Source organism: Haliotis rufescens, unplaced genomic scaffold (assembly GCF_023055435.1).
Source record: "Haliotis rufescens isolate VD_foot unplaced genomic scaffold, xgHalRufe1.0.p SCAF_2, whole genome shotgun sequence".
Lineage (NCBI taxonomy): Eukaryota > Metazoa > Mollusca > Gastropoda > Lepetellida > Haliotidae > Haliotis > Haliotis rufescens.
The window spans coordinates 3,379,314-3,398,319 of NW_025963890.1; the positions used below are offsets into that span (position 1 = coordinate 3,379,314).

The following is a 19,006-nucleotide window of genomic DNA, read 5'->3' on the forward strand; positions in this document are numbered from 1 at the left end:
ATAAAACATGCAGAAAACCCCATTCTCTCAAGATATTTTTATGATCTTGTAAATTAGAAATAAACAACTGTGGTCGTTGTTTATCGTTAAATAAACACAGCAGGGAGAACAAACCATGAAGGGCGCAGCAGTGTTTTATTGTACGATACACAACGACAACGAGTCGTTTATTTCCTATATGTGATATCAACATTATGTACAGCCTATATAAGGATGATGATAAAATGTACAGGCTTTAAAAAAATTACGCGTATTTTAATAATGATAACTGCCCCAATAGAATCCGACCTCGGCAATGTCGGACAAGTCCATTTTGTGCACAGGTGCGTATTTCCCGCATATTCTCACAATCCTCACGTCGATTACCTGTACCTTTTCTCCCAGTGCTGTCCCAAGCTGTCACATCTCTCCCGGTTTTGAATGCGATCGTTCGGCCATCTGCTTTTCCCAGCAACAGCTTTGGGAAACAACTCACTAGACACTCCCCTCTCAAAACTAACGTCGTCCAATATACGCCATAAAGTTGTGAGGGCATGTTCGAATCTCCAGAAATAATGTCATGATGGAACAATGTTTTATCGTGAAATAAACCACCCTTCGCTCTTTATTGTTCTTTGCGATTTATCCCGTAGTTATCATTTATTATATACTTAAGTGTGAAAGACTGAGTTTTCTGAAGTTGAGATTAGTGATATTTGCTGCATTGCAGTGAACATAACACTTGATATTTCACTTCAGAGAACATAACGCTTGATATTTCACTGTTGAGAACATAACATTTTGACGGAACTATTGCCATACAAGAGTTACCTCCTCTCAAATTGTCTCCCTTTAGCAAACTGTTGACGTCCTTTTTACGTTAGTTCCACATTGACAAAGCAAAATAATGACAGATGGTCATTTCAGGAGTTAATATCAATCTGTTCTGTTCTCTCGAAAATCTTTCGTTATAAACTGTAAATTTCTCATTTAATTCTTCAATCGAAACCGTTCGTTCGCCAAGCGGCATTGTTGTTACATGACCAGCGTGTATTCTTTCGCTTCCAACAGTGGTCACCAAGTTTTCATGAATTCTTTTTGTTAAAGATACTTTTGTTTATATATTTTAAGATTTTGCAAACACGAAACTACTTTTTAAGTTACTGTATCAATTACAAGGGGTTGGTGCACGGTCCCTGTGTGTAAGGTAGGGAGAATTTACATTTCAAGGTTTTACATTTGTAATGAAATAATTTAATTTTCCGGTAGACAAGTCATCAAAAAGGATATAATAAATAGGATATTCCATGTGTCGAGTGAAATATCACGTTTCTCTCATCTCGTGACGTGGGAAAAAGAGATATTTCCACGAAAATGTCTCCTTTCCCCCTGTCAAGATATTTTACTCGACACATGAAATATCCTCTATATATTTCATTATAGACAGGATGTTTGTTATATTTATTATGAATTACTATGGACTTTCCTTACTCACCCGTGAAATCCTAGTCTCATCCCTAGTCGCATCTCAGACGAGAGCACTCACACATTGTGAAGCGCAGCGGTGTCCTTGAACAGCATCGTCAAAATGGTTTGAAAAGCTTGAATACACAAGGATATTCTGTGCAAAACTATTAAAACGTTCTTGTTTGAATTAAGTTTATTTTCGGGAATTTCTATGGTCTGTTCGTACAAAGTATTTTATTTCCCCGAGTCTGTCTGAATGTTGTTTGAAGACCTAGAAAGAACTTTAATAGGGGTTTGATGTGTTTTTAAGGCATTCATATTTAAGCGTTAAATTAAGCATGAAATTGTCATGTTTTCGTGCACTTCAACTGTTAACGTTCCTGTTTGGGCTGTATTCTGTGTTGTAAGTTTATGAGTCATATCTGTAGCTGATCTACCATGCACCTTTTTGTTAATATATGTTCGACGGGATAGGTCCAATGATTAAAGCGTCCGTTCGTCGCGCTGAGTGATAATGTATTTGTATATCTACATAATCAAACACATTCTAGATGTTCATCGCCGTTATTGTCGGAATAATGCTGTTCAACGACATAAAACCCTACTCACCGTCTCATATCACATCGGACTTTCCTACAACATAAAGCGGGCGATCGGGTAGCCTAGCTCGTCACGCCGAAGACCCGGGTCCAATTCCCGACATAGGTACAATGTGTGAAGCCCATTTCTGATGTCCCCCGCCGTGATATTGCTGGGATAATTGCTAAAAGCGGCGTAAAACCATACTCACTCACTCGCTCCAACATAAAGCTTCCACTGCGTGATATATCTGGAATACTGTTCAAAGCGACATAAAGTCCAACGCACTCATGCATTTCACCACGACTCCGTGTGCTATAGACCAACATCTAGTCTCTGGAATGAACATATCGTACTGAAAAAAACAGTTGTTCAGTTATCTTAATAAAAATATAATATAAAAGGAGCCCAGTGACTCCCTTCCTGAATACTCCTGATACTGCAGTAATCTCGACTTGCCAAACATTATAGACTTGCATGGGCTGTATTTGATATATGTTTGTATCAGGGTCTGTAAGACTACGTGTGCTACTAATCGTGCTGTAACGGACAGCTGGTTAATAACAAATGCGATTACATATTATATTACTCCATAGAACAGTTTTTTTGGCAATATTTATCGATTGTAGCAAAGCATTAATGACAAACCTATTTTTCCTTTTGAACGGTTGTTTTCCTTTTTCTTTCAACCGTTTTTATTATCATTTTAACCTAACACTTGCCATGTACAATTTGAAACGTGACACTTATTGTACAGTCATGGTGATGGTATTAAACGTGATGTCGACGATACGATGTTGACCATGCGATGTGCTTCATAAACATGTAATGTCAACGCCAGAGAACAAGCAGTCTCGAACAACCTCTGAAATAGATTCCATTAGTCGTATAGCAAAATAGCAGTGACAATTATGTGAATGGATCCCTGAAAATCAGTGGTAAAAGCATGCCCTGTCCTACCGCACCCACCACGCATACATTTTGCATAAAAAAGTCAGTTGGTTTTTTAGCCTGATGCCACACAACTGTATCCACTCTCCTACCCAGAGTTCCATGCGGCCGGCAGCCAGCTAGCATAGTACCACTCTCCTACCCAGAGTTCCATGCGGCCGGCAGCCAGCTAGCATAGTACCACTCTCCTACCCAGAGTTCCATGCGGCCGGCAGCCAGCTAGCATAGTACCGCTCTCCTACCCAGAGTTCCATGCGGCCGGCAGCCAGCTAGCATAGTACCACTCTCCTACCCAGAGTTCCATGCGGCCGGCAGCTAGCTAGCATAGTACCACTCTCCTACCCAGAGTTCCATGCGGCCGGCAGCCAGCTAGCATAGTACCACTCTCCTACCCAGAGTTCCATGCGGCCGGCAGCCAGCTAGCATAGTACCACTCTCCTACCCAGAGTTCCATGCGGCCGGCAGCCAGCTAGCATAGTACCACTCTCCTACCCAGAGTTCCATGCGGCCGGCAGCCAGCTAGCATAGTACCACCCTCCTACCCAGAGTTCCATGCGTCCGGCAGCCAGCTAGCATAGTACCTCTGCCACCTCGTCACATCTTTCACAGTCCATTCAAGATATTGCATAATATTATGCTTTTCATCCGTTTCATGTTTGACAAGTCTACACATTTTCATAAACAAATGTCAAAGAATGGTTAACTTTCATTGAGAAAGTATGCAAATACGTAAAAATCTACTTGTTTTTGCGTAGTTATCCTATGTTTACATTGGTTGTACGGCTCCACGTGCTGTCATCGAAGCCCAACGGAGAGCTAGCGACACGGTCACTTTGATGCATAAATATATATTGTCATGCAACTCACTGTCGCAGTTGTAGTAGCATATCTATATAGTTATGCAAAATAATATGCGAAGCGCCCCCAAATACTTGCATTAGTCCGTTCTATACTGATTTCTGAAAAAGCGCGTTTGTTTACAAACAAGAGAAAAGTCCGGTCACGTGATATGCAAATTAGCCTGTGGCAGTGGTGTTATGCTGAGTCACCGCTGCGACGGAGTGTGAGCCGTATCCTACCATAAGAAAGTGACCTGTTAACAATTGAGTCTTGACAAGACGAACAAGTGTTGGGCTAGAAATTACAGTAACACGACAGCGCATGTAATGATTTTGTTGAAACCAAACACGATTCCTTAATAATATAACAAAACTCTTTCCAAATTCATAATTATCATAAGAAGTCTCTGTCGAAAGCAGAGTCGATTGTACGTTTCCGACTATATCATGAGCATGTGTTATGATTATACATGAATGAATAAATAGTGAGTGAGTGAGTGAGTTGGGTTAAACGCCGCTTTTAACAGTATTCCAGTTATATCACGGCGTGTCAGCTTAATGTGGGAGGAAAGCCCGAAGTGATGCAGGTCTCAGACGTTTACCACTTCAGTGAAACCCACGAGCACGGGTATGGTGCTGACAAACCTAGAAACATAATCGGGGCGAACCGGGATTCGAACCCACAATCATAGGTTTCTGGCGTGGCCAAGGGACGCAACTCTGCACAGCGAATCGTGGCGCCTTAGACGACTGGGCCACCCGTGCCCCCGAATGAATAAATAGATTATACATTACAGTTACATCCTTGTCTGTTAACAATAAACAAAACAGTTTTTGTAATCATAAACAAGAACAAATTAAGGTAAAAGACATGTAGACATTGGTCCATCGAACTGCGAAGGCTGCGTGACGTCCATGTTTGCAAATATGATTGTTGTACTTAATCTGGTACCCAATCCTGCACGCCGATGGAATGGACAGTTAAATACATGTGGTTCTGTTGAGGCCGTGATGTGCGTTGCAAGAGAGAGCCCATGAAGATGAGATTAATTGGCAGTTGTGGGCAGTAATAGGGAAATTTGTCTCGAGACGTGTGGTTACCATTGTAATAAAATGCAATATAATAGTCCTCCCTGGTTAGAATTCCTAACGTTGTGACCGGAAACAGGCTCTCGGTGTGATTTGGAATGAGTAGCTCTGCAAGTGGGACTAAGGCATATCCATTAACGTTAGGCGAACTGTTGACTCTCATATAGAGAACGTCAAGGTGTGTAACATCTTGCAGAAAGCAGTATTGCTGAGAGCTATTCCTTTATTTTCATACATTTTAACATTCAAACATCGTGCTTTAAATATCTAGCTTTTTATGAGTGTGGTAGGACAGCCTAGCTAGCAGTATAATTGTAACCAAGTTCCGTAGTCCCGTGTTCGATTCTCAACATAAAGTCCATTCGTATTTATTATAGGAAATACTTATTTATTTGAAAATATATAATCGACATTTTTCTCAAGTGAATGTGTAAGACATTATTCCGGAGTTACTTTCCGTCATCTCAATACCATTATGACCAGAGCATGAATATATCATCTTTGACAGGTATTTGACACTCGATAAGGCAAGATGTTAGTTCGCAAGAAAACATATTCTCCTTTTGTTTCCCCGCCATGATATGGTTTCAATATTGCGAATTGCTGAGTAAAATGCTTGCTAGATTTCACCTGAGCATCTATTTCGTTCAAATAACCTTAGCTGCGGGTTATGACGTCCATACGTTATGTCGTGAAGTGCGAACGTTATCTGACAGACAGCTGCAAACATGTACGTTGTATTAACAGACATGTCTGTATCCAAACCTGTTTACAGCAAATAAGCTCATTAAAAATATCCAAAGCACAATAAACGTAAAAAGGGTAAAGGACCAACATATGACATTTAAAGTCGTAATATATTTTTTAACACTGCACAAACAACTATTTTGAGGTTTAACTCTTTTACGATCCTCTACTACACTCTGTAAAACACATATACATTATTCACACAGAAAACATCTAAGCTGCGTGTGGCCTCACCAACAAAGCGCTCCTGTTGCCATCCGTTCCGTTTACTTCAACACCTTTGTCCCGCTTAGAGGTGCCCGTGTACCTTCCACCAAAGATGCATAAACAGACTTTAATTACTCCGTAATTCAAGATTACGAAACACACATTTATTATAGTAGACATGACAGTGATGTTATTTATGAACAAATGAACCCATCATAGTTTATACATGTCACATTGATATTATCAAAGAATAAGTCAACCTGTTATAGTTTATGTTTGTGAATTGGGAGGGAAGATACAGCTCAACTTGCCTATTTACACTAGTGGTTATTAATACACTCTCCAAAAACTGTTTGAAAACAACGGCTGATGACGAAAATACAAAGTGAATGGGGGAGAGAAGATACAGCTCAACATGCATATTTATGCTAATGGTTATTAATACACTCGCCGAAAACTATTCGAAAACAACAGCTGATTACTGAAACACAAAGTCGAGTGACGGTAATGGATAGATAAGAACAAAGATGGACGAGGTGTAAGATGACACTCAACAGAACATGTTGGCGGTGTATTGTAAGTGTGGAAACAACCAAGAAGACAGGGGTCAGCAGAAAAAAGTAACGTTTGAGATGATCAATAATCGGTCATGCCCCCGATTGGTCAAACATTCGTTCCTACGGCGTGGCATGGTCTGTCTCCCAATAACAATGGAGGGAGTCTTGTCCTCCTCTTCTTGTAGCACCTGGCCCTGTTCGGCCAGCGGGTGACTTTTGACGTCGACGTACACGTCGCCCGCTAATGTCCCAGGCGTGCTCTATGGGCAAAAGGTCAGGACTCATGCCGAGCGATTGCATTCTGGTGATGTTTTGCTCCTTGAGGTAGTCATTTACGATGCACGATGGGCACGAGCGTTTTCGTCTTTGACGACAAAACGTGTACCAGCATTGCACGCAAACGACACAACTAAGGCTGCCACGATGTTCAGTGGCGTTCTAACAGTTGTACTGATCCCGTCCCCTACCCCTGATCCCGAGACCCATCTCAAAATCTGTCATGTTGCCTTGTGCTGATGTTGGTTAGGACCCTTTCAGACGTGTCCACGCCTGTCCAGACAGTCCAGAGTGAATCTGGACTCATCTTAAAACGAAACCATCTTCGATTCCCCCAGTTTCTACACTCTATACATCATTGGCCTGTTGCTAGAATGTGTCGACTTGATAAAGGTGGTACTTACACGTGGTCGTCGACCATACAGGTTATCCGCATACAAACGATTTCTGAGAGTCAGGTCAGTAACTTGAACTCCGGTGGTCTGGCGCATGTAACAGTTAGACGACGCATTCACAATCTGATCACAAATATTGCATTAAAGCAAGAGTAGAGAGCTGACGTGTTACTATGGATAATGAAAATCAACTATATTAAAGCTCAGTGCGATTTGACTACCTTTCCCACCCCCTACCCACGTGCATGGTCCACATTCAGTGTTCGTGTGTGTCGGGGCGTTAGTACGTTTTGGTTTCAAAACCAAAGCCGATCATTCTTCTGACGACAGATCAAAACATTTATAGTTAATGGTCCCCTACTTTTTCTTGGAAGAGTATATGTACCACCAATCATAAATCGCTATAAGGCTGAAATAATGCCGATACGACGTTAAATATCAACTCAAATGACATTCATTTAAAGCGCCGTCAATCGAAGCAATAAATACAATGTTGTTTAAGGATTGTGTCAGCTGTGCACTTAAAATATTTACCAGAGATAGCTTGACGTTAGATTTACGAGGACGGGGTGTGATAAGGGGCATTGTACTTTAACACTTCAAAAATAACACAAAAACTCTGAAATATTGTCATAAACATGCGTGAATATTAACTAGCCTATGAGCAAATCTTTGTCCCGTGTTGAATTTAATGTTTCTATAGGGTTTTTTTAAATATCACCACGACAAACAGCTGTAGTCAAGTTCTGCTTACTTCTCTGATATGAAAAGGCGTATACCGAAACGTTCACATTCATTCTGGGGCGGTCGGGTAGCCTAGTGGTTTAAGCGTTCGCTCGTCATGCCGAAGACCAGGGTTCGATTCCCGACATGGGTATATAGTTTGAAGCCCATATATGGTGTCCCCCGCCGTGATATTGCTGGAATATTGCTAAAAGCGGCGTAAAATCATACTCACTCACAATAATCATTTTTGAAACATTCAATCTATAATCCAGTAAGCCAAGAAGAGTGCTTATCTCATCTCGTTTCTTGTATTGCAAAATGAATTTGAAATGTAAGTCGTATGGGGTTAATTGTATGTTATTTGCATGTTTTATATGTATGGTACCTTGTAACGTTCAATGTTTCAGCACAATATTGTTTATCTCTTAACTTTTCTATTTCAGATTCATATCGTTATAACGCTGGCAACCAAACAATCCAATCCAGTGCTGGGATTAACTGCAGTCCGCCTGGCAAGCCTCAATCAGACGTTAGATCCATGGCTCTACATTCTTTTGAGGAAGGCTTTCCTCAAAAAGATACGTGATACTGCAAAAAAGTTTGTTTGTTCAAAATCAACTTCTTCAAAAGATGTACCGGAGTGTCGATGTAACCAATACGTGCACGTGAGACGTCAACTTTGTCACAGGAACTATTTTGTCGGGAATACAGAACCAAGTGACCCTGCCGCAAGACAAAGCTGTGATGAAGCCAGAGTTCGTTCAAACGCGCAGGAATTCCAACATGGCGCCGGTGCACTTCCGGATGTTATGAGAACTGCATCATCAAACAATAGTGATCATCTTCCTGATGTCACAAGATCCAAAGTTGCTGCTGGGGGCATTCCAGAACTAAACGGTGCCTATGATAGTTCCTCAAATAGCCAGAGGCATCAGTCAGATTCACCAGATGGTATCTATGTCGATATATTCCGTCTTCTTCCTCCAGTTGCTGCTTCGTCAAATATTGATTCCGATGACGCCATAGAGTCAACCTCCAGGGCCAGTAACACACCAGACGCTAATTTGAATCCCGATAGTGATTCAGACGTGTTCGAGCCTGAGGAATGTTCTTCTTCCGGTATATTCAGCCTTACCCAAAGTGTGCCCAATGACCTTATCAGTGAAAAAGTTCTTCACTCCGATATCACGCCTGTCAAATCACCACAAAATAGGTGAGTGCAATTTTATAACTAAATGTTGCTTCCAACAAAACGGTTCGTCCCGGTTATGTTTATAGGATTGTCAGCACCATACCCGTGCTCGTGGGTTTCGCCAAAGTGGTAAATGTCTGAGACCTGCATCATTTCTGGCTTTCCTCCCACATTAAGCTGACGGGCGGTTATGTAACTGGAATATCGGTCAAAGCAGTGTTAAACCAAACCCACTGACATACTGTGTTTCTTTCATTCCACGTGACATGTGTGTTTCCTCTATTCCACTTGACGCCTGTGTCTCCTCTATTCCACGTGACATGTGTGTTTCCTCTATTCCACTTGACGCCTGTGTCTCCTCTATTCCACGTGACATGTGTGTTTCCTCTATTCCACTTGACGCCTGTGTCTCCTCTATTCCACTTGACATGTGTGTCTCCTCTATTCCACTTGACACGTGTGTCTCCTTTATTCCACTTGACACGTGTGTTTCCTCTATTTCACGTGACATCTGTGTTTCCTCTATTCCACTTGACGCCTGTGTCTCCTCTATTCCACTTGACGCCTGTGTCTCCTCTATTCCACTTGACATGTGTGTCTCCTCTATTCCACTTGACATGTGTGTCTCCTCTATTCCACTTGACACGTGTGTCTCCTTTATTCCACTTGACACGTGTGTTTCCTCTATTTCACGTGACATCTGTGTTTCCTCTATTCCACATGACGCCTGTGTCTCCTCTATTCCACTTGACGCCTGTGTCTCCTCTATTCCACTTGACATGTGTGTCTCCTCTATTCCACTTGACATGTGTGTCTCCTCTATTCCACTTGACACGTGTGTCTCCTTTATTCCACTTGACACGTGTGTCTCCTCTATTTCACGTGACATTTGTGTTTCCTCTATTCCACGAGACATCTGCCTCCTCTATTCCACTTGACATGTTTCCTCTATTTCACGTGACATCTGTGTTCCTCTATTCCTCTTGACATGTGTGTTTCCTCTATTTCCACTCGACGCCTGTGTCTCCTCTTTTTCCACTTGACGTCTGTGTCTCCTTTATTCCGCTTGACATCTGTGTTCCTCTATTTCACGTGACATTTGTGTTCCTCTATTCCACTTGACATGTGTGTTTCCTCTATTTCCACTCGACGCCTGTGTCTTCTCTATTTCCACTTGACGTCTGTGTCTCCTATATTCCGCTTAACATCTGTGTTCCTCTATTTCACGCGACATCTGTTTCCTCTATTTCACTTGACATCTGTTTCCTCTATTTCACTGGACCTCTGTGTTTTTTCTATTCCCCTTGACATCTTAAAGTAAAATTTCTCGACTGTGGGACAAGTACCGCCAAACGGTAGGGTGCAATGAGACCTGGACGTGGTAGGTCTAAAATACGACACCGAGAAAAGATCGTCTCATTACATTTATTGCAGTACGCAATACATTCAAATCTGATTCTGTTATCAATTCCGATTTAAAACATCTATTGTTAAAAACTGGCTCAATGCAGACCGACTGAAAGGAAGGCGATCTGTGAAGGGTGTGACCCCTACCGCTTACCATAGGCGGCAAAGATTGGGGTGGACTAGGCCAGGCCGTTACATCATGTTCACAGACGAATCAAGGTTCGCATGCGATTCACAGATAGCAGAAAAAGACGTTGTCGACGTAGCGGCGAGCGGTATTCCAGGGCAAAAAGTCTTGACCATGATCGGTATGGGGCGGTAGTGTCATGGTGTGTGGCGGTATCACATATGACAGGCAAACTGATTGGGTTCTTGTGGATGGGCATTTGACAGGCCAGCGATATGTTGACGAACTTTGCGTACTGTCGTTGTTCCATTCGGTAGAGTTTTCACAGAAATGTTGAATTGCAAGTTGACAATGCCAGACCACGTGGAGCCCAGATCGTCACCGAGTTTGTCCGACGAGAAGGCATACGGACACTATACTGCCATTTCCCCGCGAGAACATCTGTGGGATGTTCTCGGGCGGAAAGTGTACGCCCAGCACACATCAACGTGGCCCTGCTTTGGGTAGCTCTTCGGGCGGCTTGGCGGGAATTATCATGGGCAACCATACGCAAGATAATTCACAGTATGACGTCAGGTTGTCGTACATGTATCGCCAAGATATTTCGTCAGATATTGATCAACACGACAGAAATTAATTTTACAGACATTTATCGTTACTACACCTTCACCTTCATTTCTTCAGTTCCCTTATTCTTTTGTCAGTAGGTGAGGTGAGGTGAAATGGGGTTTAACTTCGCGTCCAAGATTATTGCACTTATATAGTGACGTACATGCACGTGTGTGTGTGTGTGTGTGTGTGTGTGTGTGTGTGTGTGTGGCTGCTTGTACTAGTCCGGACTGATGCCGATTTATAGTGCTAGCTCACCGTGATACCATGCCGCAGTTTAACATGAATACCCCACTCGGACACAGGATACTGACTCCGAGCCGACCAGTCCTTGTTTAAGCCCCTTAATGCCGACAGGGTAACAACAAGTACCATCTTTTAACGTCTTTTGGTATGACGCGGTCGGGGATCGAACCCCGGACCTTCCGCTCTCTGGGTGGACGCTCTACCACTAGACCACGGAGGCGGTCCTTTGGTCAGTAGTGACGCTCTAATAGTTAGCGGTAACAAGAGACGAGTGACGAGTTAATATTAGAGGTCAGTGTCAGTCACATGACTTGGTAGTCTACATTGAAATGTATTGTTTTGTCACGTGGTGCGGACTAACCAATTAAATTGCAAGATTCTTAATAGAGGTATAACAAACATGATTAATATCTCTAGAAGAGTATTTGTGTAATTTCAAAAGGACAACCTTAAATTCGTATTTATTTTATTGCCATTACTTGTGTGAAACGTATGTGTTAAAAACAAACTTTGTAATATTATACATTCGTCCACAGAAAGAAAAGGATAGTTTAGTTTTCTTTGATGCAGAATATAAATGTCAGATTACAAAAAGGGTTTGAAACATGACATTCACATTATTCACCATCTATTTTTTTGTTTCAGACAAAAAGCAAGACGAACCAAGTCATATACCTGATAGTTTAACCTTTTTTCCGTGCAATACGAGTGCCCGTGTATTGACCTGAGAGACGATCACAACCATTCCGGAACACTTACATGGCAACCGAGATGTGTGAAATGAACTCATTCACATTGACATTATTCAAGGAAATATTGAGTTAAAATCAACTGAACGGACACTGAAACTGAAAGTGGGTCGAGGAACAAAAGGAAGATTGTAGGTGCATGCTAATATTTCAATATCATGCTCTTTCAGTTGTTTGACGAGGTCGTTACTGCTTATGACAAGTGAACTCAAAGAGCAAAATTATTCACAGTCAATATTTCATTCTTAAAAGAAATTATCCTCGAAGCAGTTCATTGTCGCGGAACTCAATATTGTTAGCCTTCCTTTATATAGTTACAGGTTCATAATTCGTATGTGTTTATTGTGTCTAAAACTTATGACATATTACAAATAGCTTCAAATTTTATTTCTTCGGCAAAATCAAAACAAACGGTTATTGGTGAAATTCCCTGAATTTAACATTAAATCAATCAACAGGGTTACATACAGAAGTCCAATCATCAGTCTTCATTTGTTGGATAATCTAGATGTTGGTTTAGACATGACCATGCAGTCTTTATTCACACTATTGCAACTTTTCTGTACCTAAACTAGGATCTCATGGTAATGTTTATATATATATGCTAGCATATTCATCGAAATGTCTCAATATTGTTAATAAGGAAGGCTATAAAATCAACGCCCTTAACATTTTAATCCTTTCTGTCAAAGAACCTCAAAACCAAACACAGTATCGGTGCCTCACTTTAGCTCACTTCCACATGGCGCTACCAAAGATTTTACTGCGGCAGTACCATAAAGCCGTGTACATTGAGACTGTAATGCAATGCTTAATTCTTACTGTGTGTCCAGCATTCAAAAATTCAAATGTCAAAGTCTATCTACATGTAAATTTTTCTAGCGAGTTTGTGTTTCATCGTTACTTCTACCACTCCAGCGCATGTAAAAATTACATGTAGCAAATGTATTCGTAAACTTTTTGAAAACTCTTTATTTCCGTTTCAGTCTTCTATTTTCATATTTTTTAATATTCTTTCAGATATTTAAGCTATTATTTCCTAAAACTGTTGTCAAGGTTTGTTTTGTTGTTCATATGTTTCATAAGATTTAAATGGTACAAGCGTCGGAAACGTATGTTCTAAATATATTTACATAATAAGCATACACACTTCCAAAGTACGAATGAGAAACATGATCGCCTTCATGCTCCAAAATACAATATACCTCTAATTTTGCATTTTGCAGGCTTGTTACATAATGTGGATGAAATAAAGACTATATTTTCCTTGAAGCACCCAGCCTTGATCTCAATCATGCCCCATGTCCTGTATCTGTGATATTATGGTTTATGTTTCATGTAATAAAGTGCTTAGCAATATCCTAGTAAGTTTCATTTTTCATCGCGAAACGTTAACGTCATGTAGACGGTACATAATGTTACCCTAAGATCGTCAATCAACTGACTCCTACGGAACTACGGGTGAGACCTGGTCACCAGTAACCTAATGGATCGGATGGTCAGGCTGGTTGCGTGTCATCGTACCCCGACGGCGTGAATTGTTTCTCATAATTTCAATAACAGGATTGTCTGGTCCAGACTTGATTATTTAAAGGCCACGTCACCTAGTTGGCCGATTGATGTGTGTGGCGTTGAAAATAAACAACACAAAATTTATCAACTGAAGCTTTCTCAATAGCGTTACGTTAGAGAGCATTTCCTCATATACTACGCATGTCAATAGCAATCTTAACGCTATGAAGACAGAGAAAAGATAACGAGATTAAATGTTGAAATCATATCAAATGGAACATGTAAAGCGTTGAGTGGACTAACTGTTTGATGATTTGTACATAATTTGTGTCAGTTGAAGTTCCACAATGCCCTGTTACATTGATGAAAACTATACGACGTGAAGTCATTCATGGTGCACATTGATAACATTACGTCATCTGAACATTAGGGTGACTTCAGTTAAGTTTATTTTAGGGTTGGCATATTTTGCAATATTTCTTCTCAAACTTCTTTCTTATAATGACGGAGGATGATCTTATGCCGCCATCAGATGTACATTTATATTTATAGCGTGTAGGGAGCTGGTCAGGTAGTTGATGAAGAACTAGGAGACATGGTTTTATTCTTTGTGATAACAATCAATCATAGTCTTCATGAGGTCTTTATCTGCACAGACCGCCTCCGTGGTCTAGTGGTAGGGCGTCTGCCCGGAGAGCGGAAGCTCCGGGGTTCGATCCCCGGCCGCGTCATACCATAAGACGTTAAAAGATGGTACTTGTTGTTACCCTGTCTGGCGCTCGGCATAAAGGGGCTAAAACAAAGACTGGTCGGCTCGGAGTAAGTATACTGTGTCAGAGTGGGGTATTCATGTTTAACTGCGGCATGGTATCTCAGTGAGCTGGCACTATAAATCGGCATCTGTCAGGACTAGTACAAACACGCACAGTACATGCACGTCGACGCGACGTTAACCCCAATTTGACCTCACCTCACATTCATCTGCACAATAGCTGTTGGCTCACGAACGACGGTATACGGCAGATCTTAGGTGGTGTAACGTAGAGTTGTGTCCCTTTAATGCACAAAGGTCAAGCCCAACATTCGCTGTGATAATGATCTTTGATTTGTCACGCAATATCCGTGCTCGTAGGTTTAACCGAAGTGATAAACATCCACGATGAATGTCATTTAGGACTTTCGATGAGAACGCCGAGGTGACTGAATCAAAAACACATGGCTGCTTTTGACCATCAATACAGAATACACGTACGCGTGGATCGATGCTCATGATGTCAATCAGCGGACTGTCTGGTCCAGACTCGATTATTCACAGATACGATACGATAGGATACGATACGATAACACTCATCACCCAATCCCAATAGTCGCCTCTTACAACAAGCACAGTCGTCTCTTACTATAAGCATTGGTTGCTGAAGACCAATTCCTAACCCGGATCTTCACGGTTTTGATACGAGTTGGCTTATTTCACAGTCTTCAAGATCAGTACAGGAACTAAAATAATGTAAATATAAGTGATGCATATATCTGCTTATGGTTAAACTAAGGGATCGGACTTCGTATTGTATTCATAGTCACTGAAACCTACAAGGGGTTATTCCCTGTAGAATTTACCCAAGCCCAACGTATAGGCAAACTGCGAACAAAAAACAGGTTAGTGTGATTTGGGCACCCATGCATCGGTACCTAACGTAAAAGAACTAGTTGTCATGGAGGAAAAATAGTTTGTTGGGCACAAATGACAACCGATAGTCATGATGTGGTCGGGAAACGCACACATAGTATGATTGGGGGCTCATTGACTTTGCATAGGCAAATATATTTGGTAGAAACTTGAAAAACTATTTTGTCAATCCCGCCTAAAGTTGATCTGTGGACAGGCATCTTGAAATTATGCGTGGCTGATCATGAGCAGTGTTGCGTCCCTTAGCTGCGCAAGGATCCGCTGGACGAGGGCCTGAATCAGAGTTTCACCCCGATAATAACCCTTGGTTTGTCTGCATTATGTCTTACCTGTGGAGTTCACAAGAGCGTAATGCTGAGTCACATTTAACTTTCCTCACACATTAAGCATGCACGGCGTGATATAGCTGAAATACTGTTTAAACCGGCGTTGCATCTAATTCATTCACTCAAGCAAACCTTGAAAAGAAATCGGTATTAAAAGTAAAATGAACCGAAAACAGTCTATAAAGCAATTGATTTTACGAAAACCATACATCCAAACCTCCAGGTCGCTGGGTCAGACGAGTGAGTAACGAGAAAACACATTTAAGTCGAATCAGCGATATTGTTAAAATGTGACGATTTCAATGACGGTGAGTCATCATGGCATGTTTTTGTTAAGGTGTGGGGCGATCGTTATTGTGGCTTTACACTACAATAACATTGTCGGTTGGTATTATTGGCCGAGATGTTTACAATAATAAGGGACAACACGTACGCCCTCTATCCGATAACTTCACGCAGAACCGTTTACGAATACGTTCAATAACGTGAAGAAGGTCGGCGGTATCAAGGACAAACAAACCGATATCAAACGTCTGGAGCGAGGGAACATACTCTGAGGTATTCCTGGTGCCGTGTCTACTTTGTAGACGACCTCCTTAGTGATCTCTATGATGCATAACGTGGTGAAGACGAACATTGCCAGCTGACAGATGAACACTTCACGTTGGTGTAAAGGACCACGGCTAACGAGAACACAGAAGGCGTGTGAAGTAATGAAATGGATGATGCTCATTAATCAACCAGCCCTTAAGCCGATGGCGACCTAGTACAGTCCTTAACCATTTGTTGGAAAAATATTTTTGGGGTACTTTGCGATATTCCTGAGTCTCTGAATGCGTTGCCCTGGGGTACTATCTTTCAATGTTTCCCTCTTCAATGCAACAAATGCTCTATATTTCCGACATGTACCACTTATTCACCAAACGGGATATTATTTGGTAATGGTCATGTTATAAGTTATTATGCTTTGGCCAATCAATATCACATATACCACATTCTATAAGGAATGGAGTTAATTTTCAAATAATGTTTTAAAATCATTCAGGACAAATACATTCATTTTTTTTGTGATCTAAATGCATGCCCAACCTGCGAAGCCTGATGCTAAACAGACATTAAACTTCGATTATCAGTATTCGTTATTTATAAACGTTTACCTGAAATAAAGAATGGTTTCACGGTGTTCATTGCAACTAGTCTGTGGAGGCCTAGGCACTGGTCAGAGTGCTCTGTGTGGTTCACATTTAAGTGATGCAATCAGGGTATTTTATGATTAATTGGTTCTCATGGTTGAAATTAATATTTCATGTTTGTTTTAATCAGCCAGAGCTCTGGCAATCACTAAGGTGTATTTTAGGGTTGGTTTTACTCGTTTTTTGAAATTGAAATGCGCTTAAGTAGATGTGGATTTCTCTTTCACGTAATATCGATTAATACGATCCCGTTTCATTGAATTTGCCCAATCTGTCAATGCCGTAAGCTTGTCGACGCCAGTCTTGCTATGAAGATAATCTGAAAAGGGCGAGACACGTTTATAAGACATGTCTAGCTACAAATAGCAAGAACACTTAATCTTAAGCATTAAAGAAGATCAATTCTTTCTTTAATATAATGTTACACCTCACCCTACTTTGATACATTAGTGATGTTCCGAGGCGTTTCTCAATAAGTCGGTCTTCTTCAGTTTAAAGGACAAATAGCAGCCCGAGTCAATATAAACAGCAAGGCTAATGTACTCAAATGTTCTGAGATTGTTCGATATTTCGTATTTACATGATATACAACATACACGCAAGAGATGACAACGAACACTGTTGTTTCTTTGATCATCATCTGAATGTGTCCGGCGGGTGTTGAGATACATGTATGCTTTGAAAATAGCGCAACAATATTACAAGCGCATACTGTTCTTAGTTTAAGACAGAAGTACGTATTTCAGTCGTTCGTTGGAAACACGAGACCGAAATAATCTGTGTCCTGAGGCAAGCGTTTTATTGCTACCGTTACATCAATAAGTTCAAGAATACGTATGACTCTTTCATTGGAAAATCGTTAGGCGGACATAACGTTCGGTTAACTGGTCACAAATCAGGTGAAGATAGGCAAAGTCAGTGACTGAGCGAATTGGATTAAACGCCGCCTCGAACAGTGTCCATTAGCCTTTGTCAAAGCCTAGTTTCTACCCTTAGCACATCAAGGCCACTTTTCTTTGCTCGACTCTGGCGCCAACTCGTGTAGATCACGAGTTGTGCCCCTTGTAATGAAAACGCGATATCCAATCAGATCGCTGTTCTTGTCTCGTAAAGCTTCACAAAGATGGTGACTACCACAGATAACGAAAAGCTTTGCAATTTCATCCCTGACACAAAAACATAGGCAATCGTTGGGGGATTTAAACGATGGGGAAAAACAGGCAGCGGTAAATCACTTTCATGCGAAGGTGTACCAATCGTGGATGTTCATTTTGTGAAACATTCTCTGATTGGACTATCGATATGTGCGACAGTCTCCGACGTTGTTAGAACCAACTAGCTGATAGGTTTCTGGCGTGTCCAAGTGACGCAACTCTTCACATCGAATTGCGATGCCCTAGACGACTGGCCCACCCGTGGTAGCATTACGATTGATATGGTTAGGTTACATTAACCCTTCTCACATTGCCCGTGAGTTGACATCGATTTGGCAATGCAACGAAGGTTTTTAAATCGTAAAACGCCGGAGAATAACTAATCTCGATTATCCGCCGAAACAGATTGCATTGGGCGTAACAGGCAAACTGGCGGTGAAAACTATATGAATGGATCACTAAAAATCAGTGATGACACTAGGTGTTTGCGAAAGTTCAAGCATGTCCTGTCCCACCGCTAGCACCCGTGTTTGATGAACTAACACTCTAAAAATCAAATCTGGAAATTTCGTTTTCATCACTGATAATGACTGAGATTTTCCCCAGTGTCAACGACTGTTTGTAGACCTAACCCCTCCTAACCTCAACTCACATCAGTCACGATCAGAGGAACACAGGGATTCGCCTAAAAGGTTTCCTTCGATGGTTCGACAAACCATCACCGCAATCTATCCACCGCTTCATCCCACGAGGACATTTGATACTGCGGTCGATACACGTTATCTTTTCGCTAAATGTTAATTTTGTGTTTAGAATCGAATTAAGATATGAAAGAAGGTTCCTGCCATTACAATTGACATGAGGATATGAAACTGCTGGCGTGATTCCCTACACGTAAAGTTCAAACGTTAAACAAGAGATATCCAACAACTACAATCCAGGTTGTCCTTGTGCATGTGTATCAGATTCTAATGAGAAAATCGTTATGAATC

General features: G+C 41.3%; 1 protein-coding gene across 5 annotated transcripts in view; it reads left to right on the forward strand.

The window, feature by feature from the left end:
• Positions 1–13,501, forward strand: part of LOC124116751 (prostaglandin E2 receptor EP4 subtype-like) — a 45,286-nt gene extending 31,785 nt beyond the window's left edge. For all 5 annotated transcript variants that reach the window (XM_046478241.2, XM_046478239.2, XM_046478242.2 and 2 more), the window contains exons 3-4: positions 8,256–9,025; positions 12,039–13,501. In XM_046478241.2, the coding sequence (XP_046334197.1) occupies positions 8,256–9,025; positions 12,039–12,072 (804 nt within the window). In that variant the 3' untranslated portion in view covers positions 12,073–13,501. The remainder of the gene's footprint in view (positions 1–8,255; positions 9,026–12,038) is intronic.
• Positions 13,502–19,006: the final 5,505 nt, after the last annotated feature.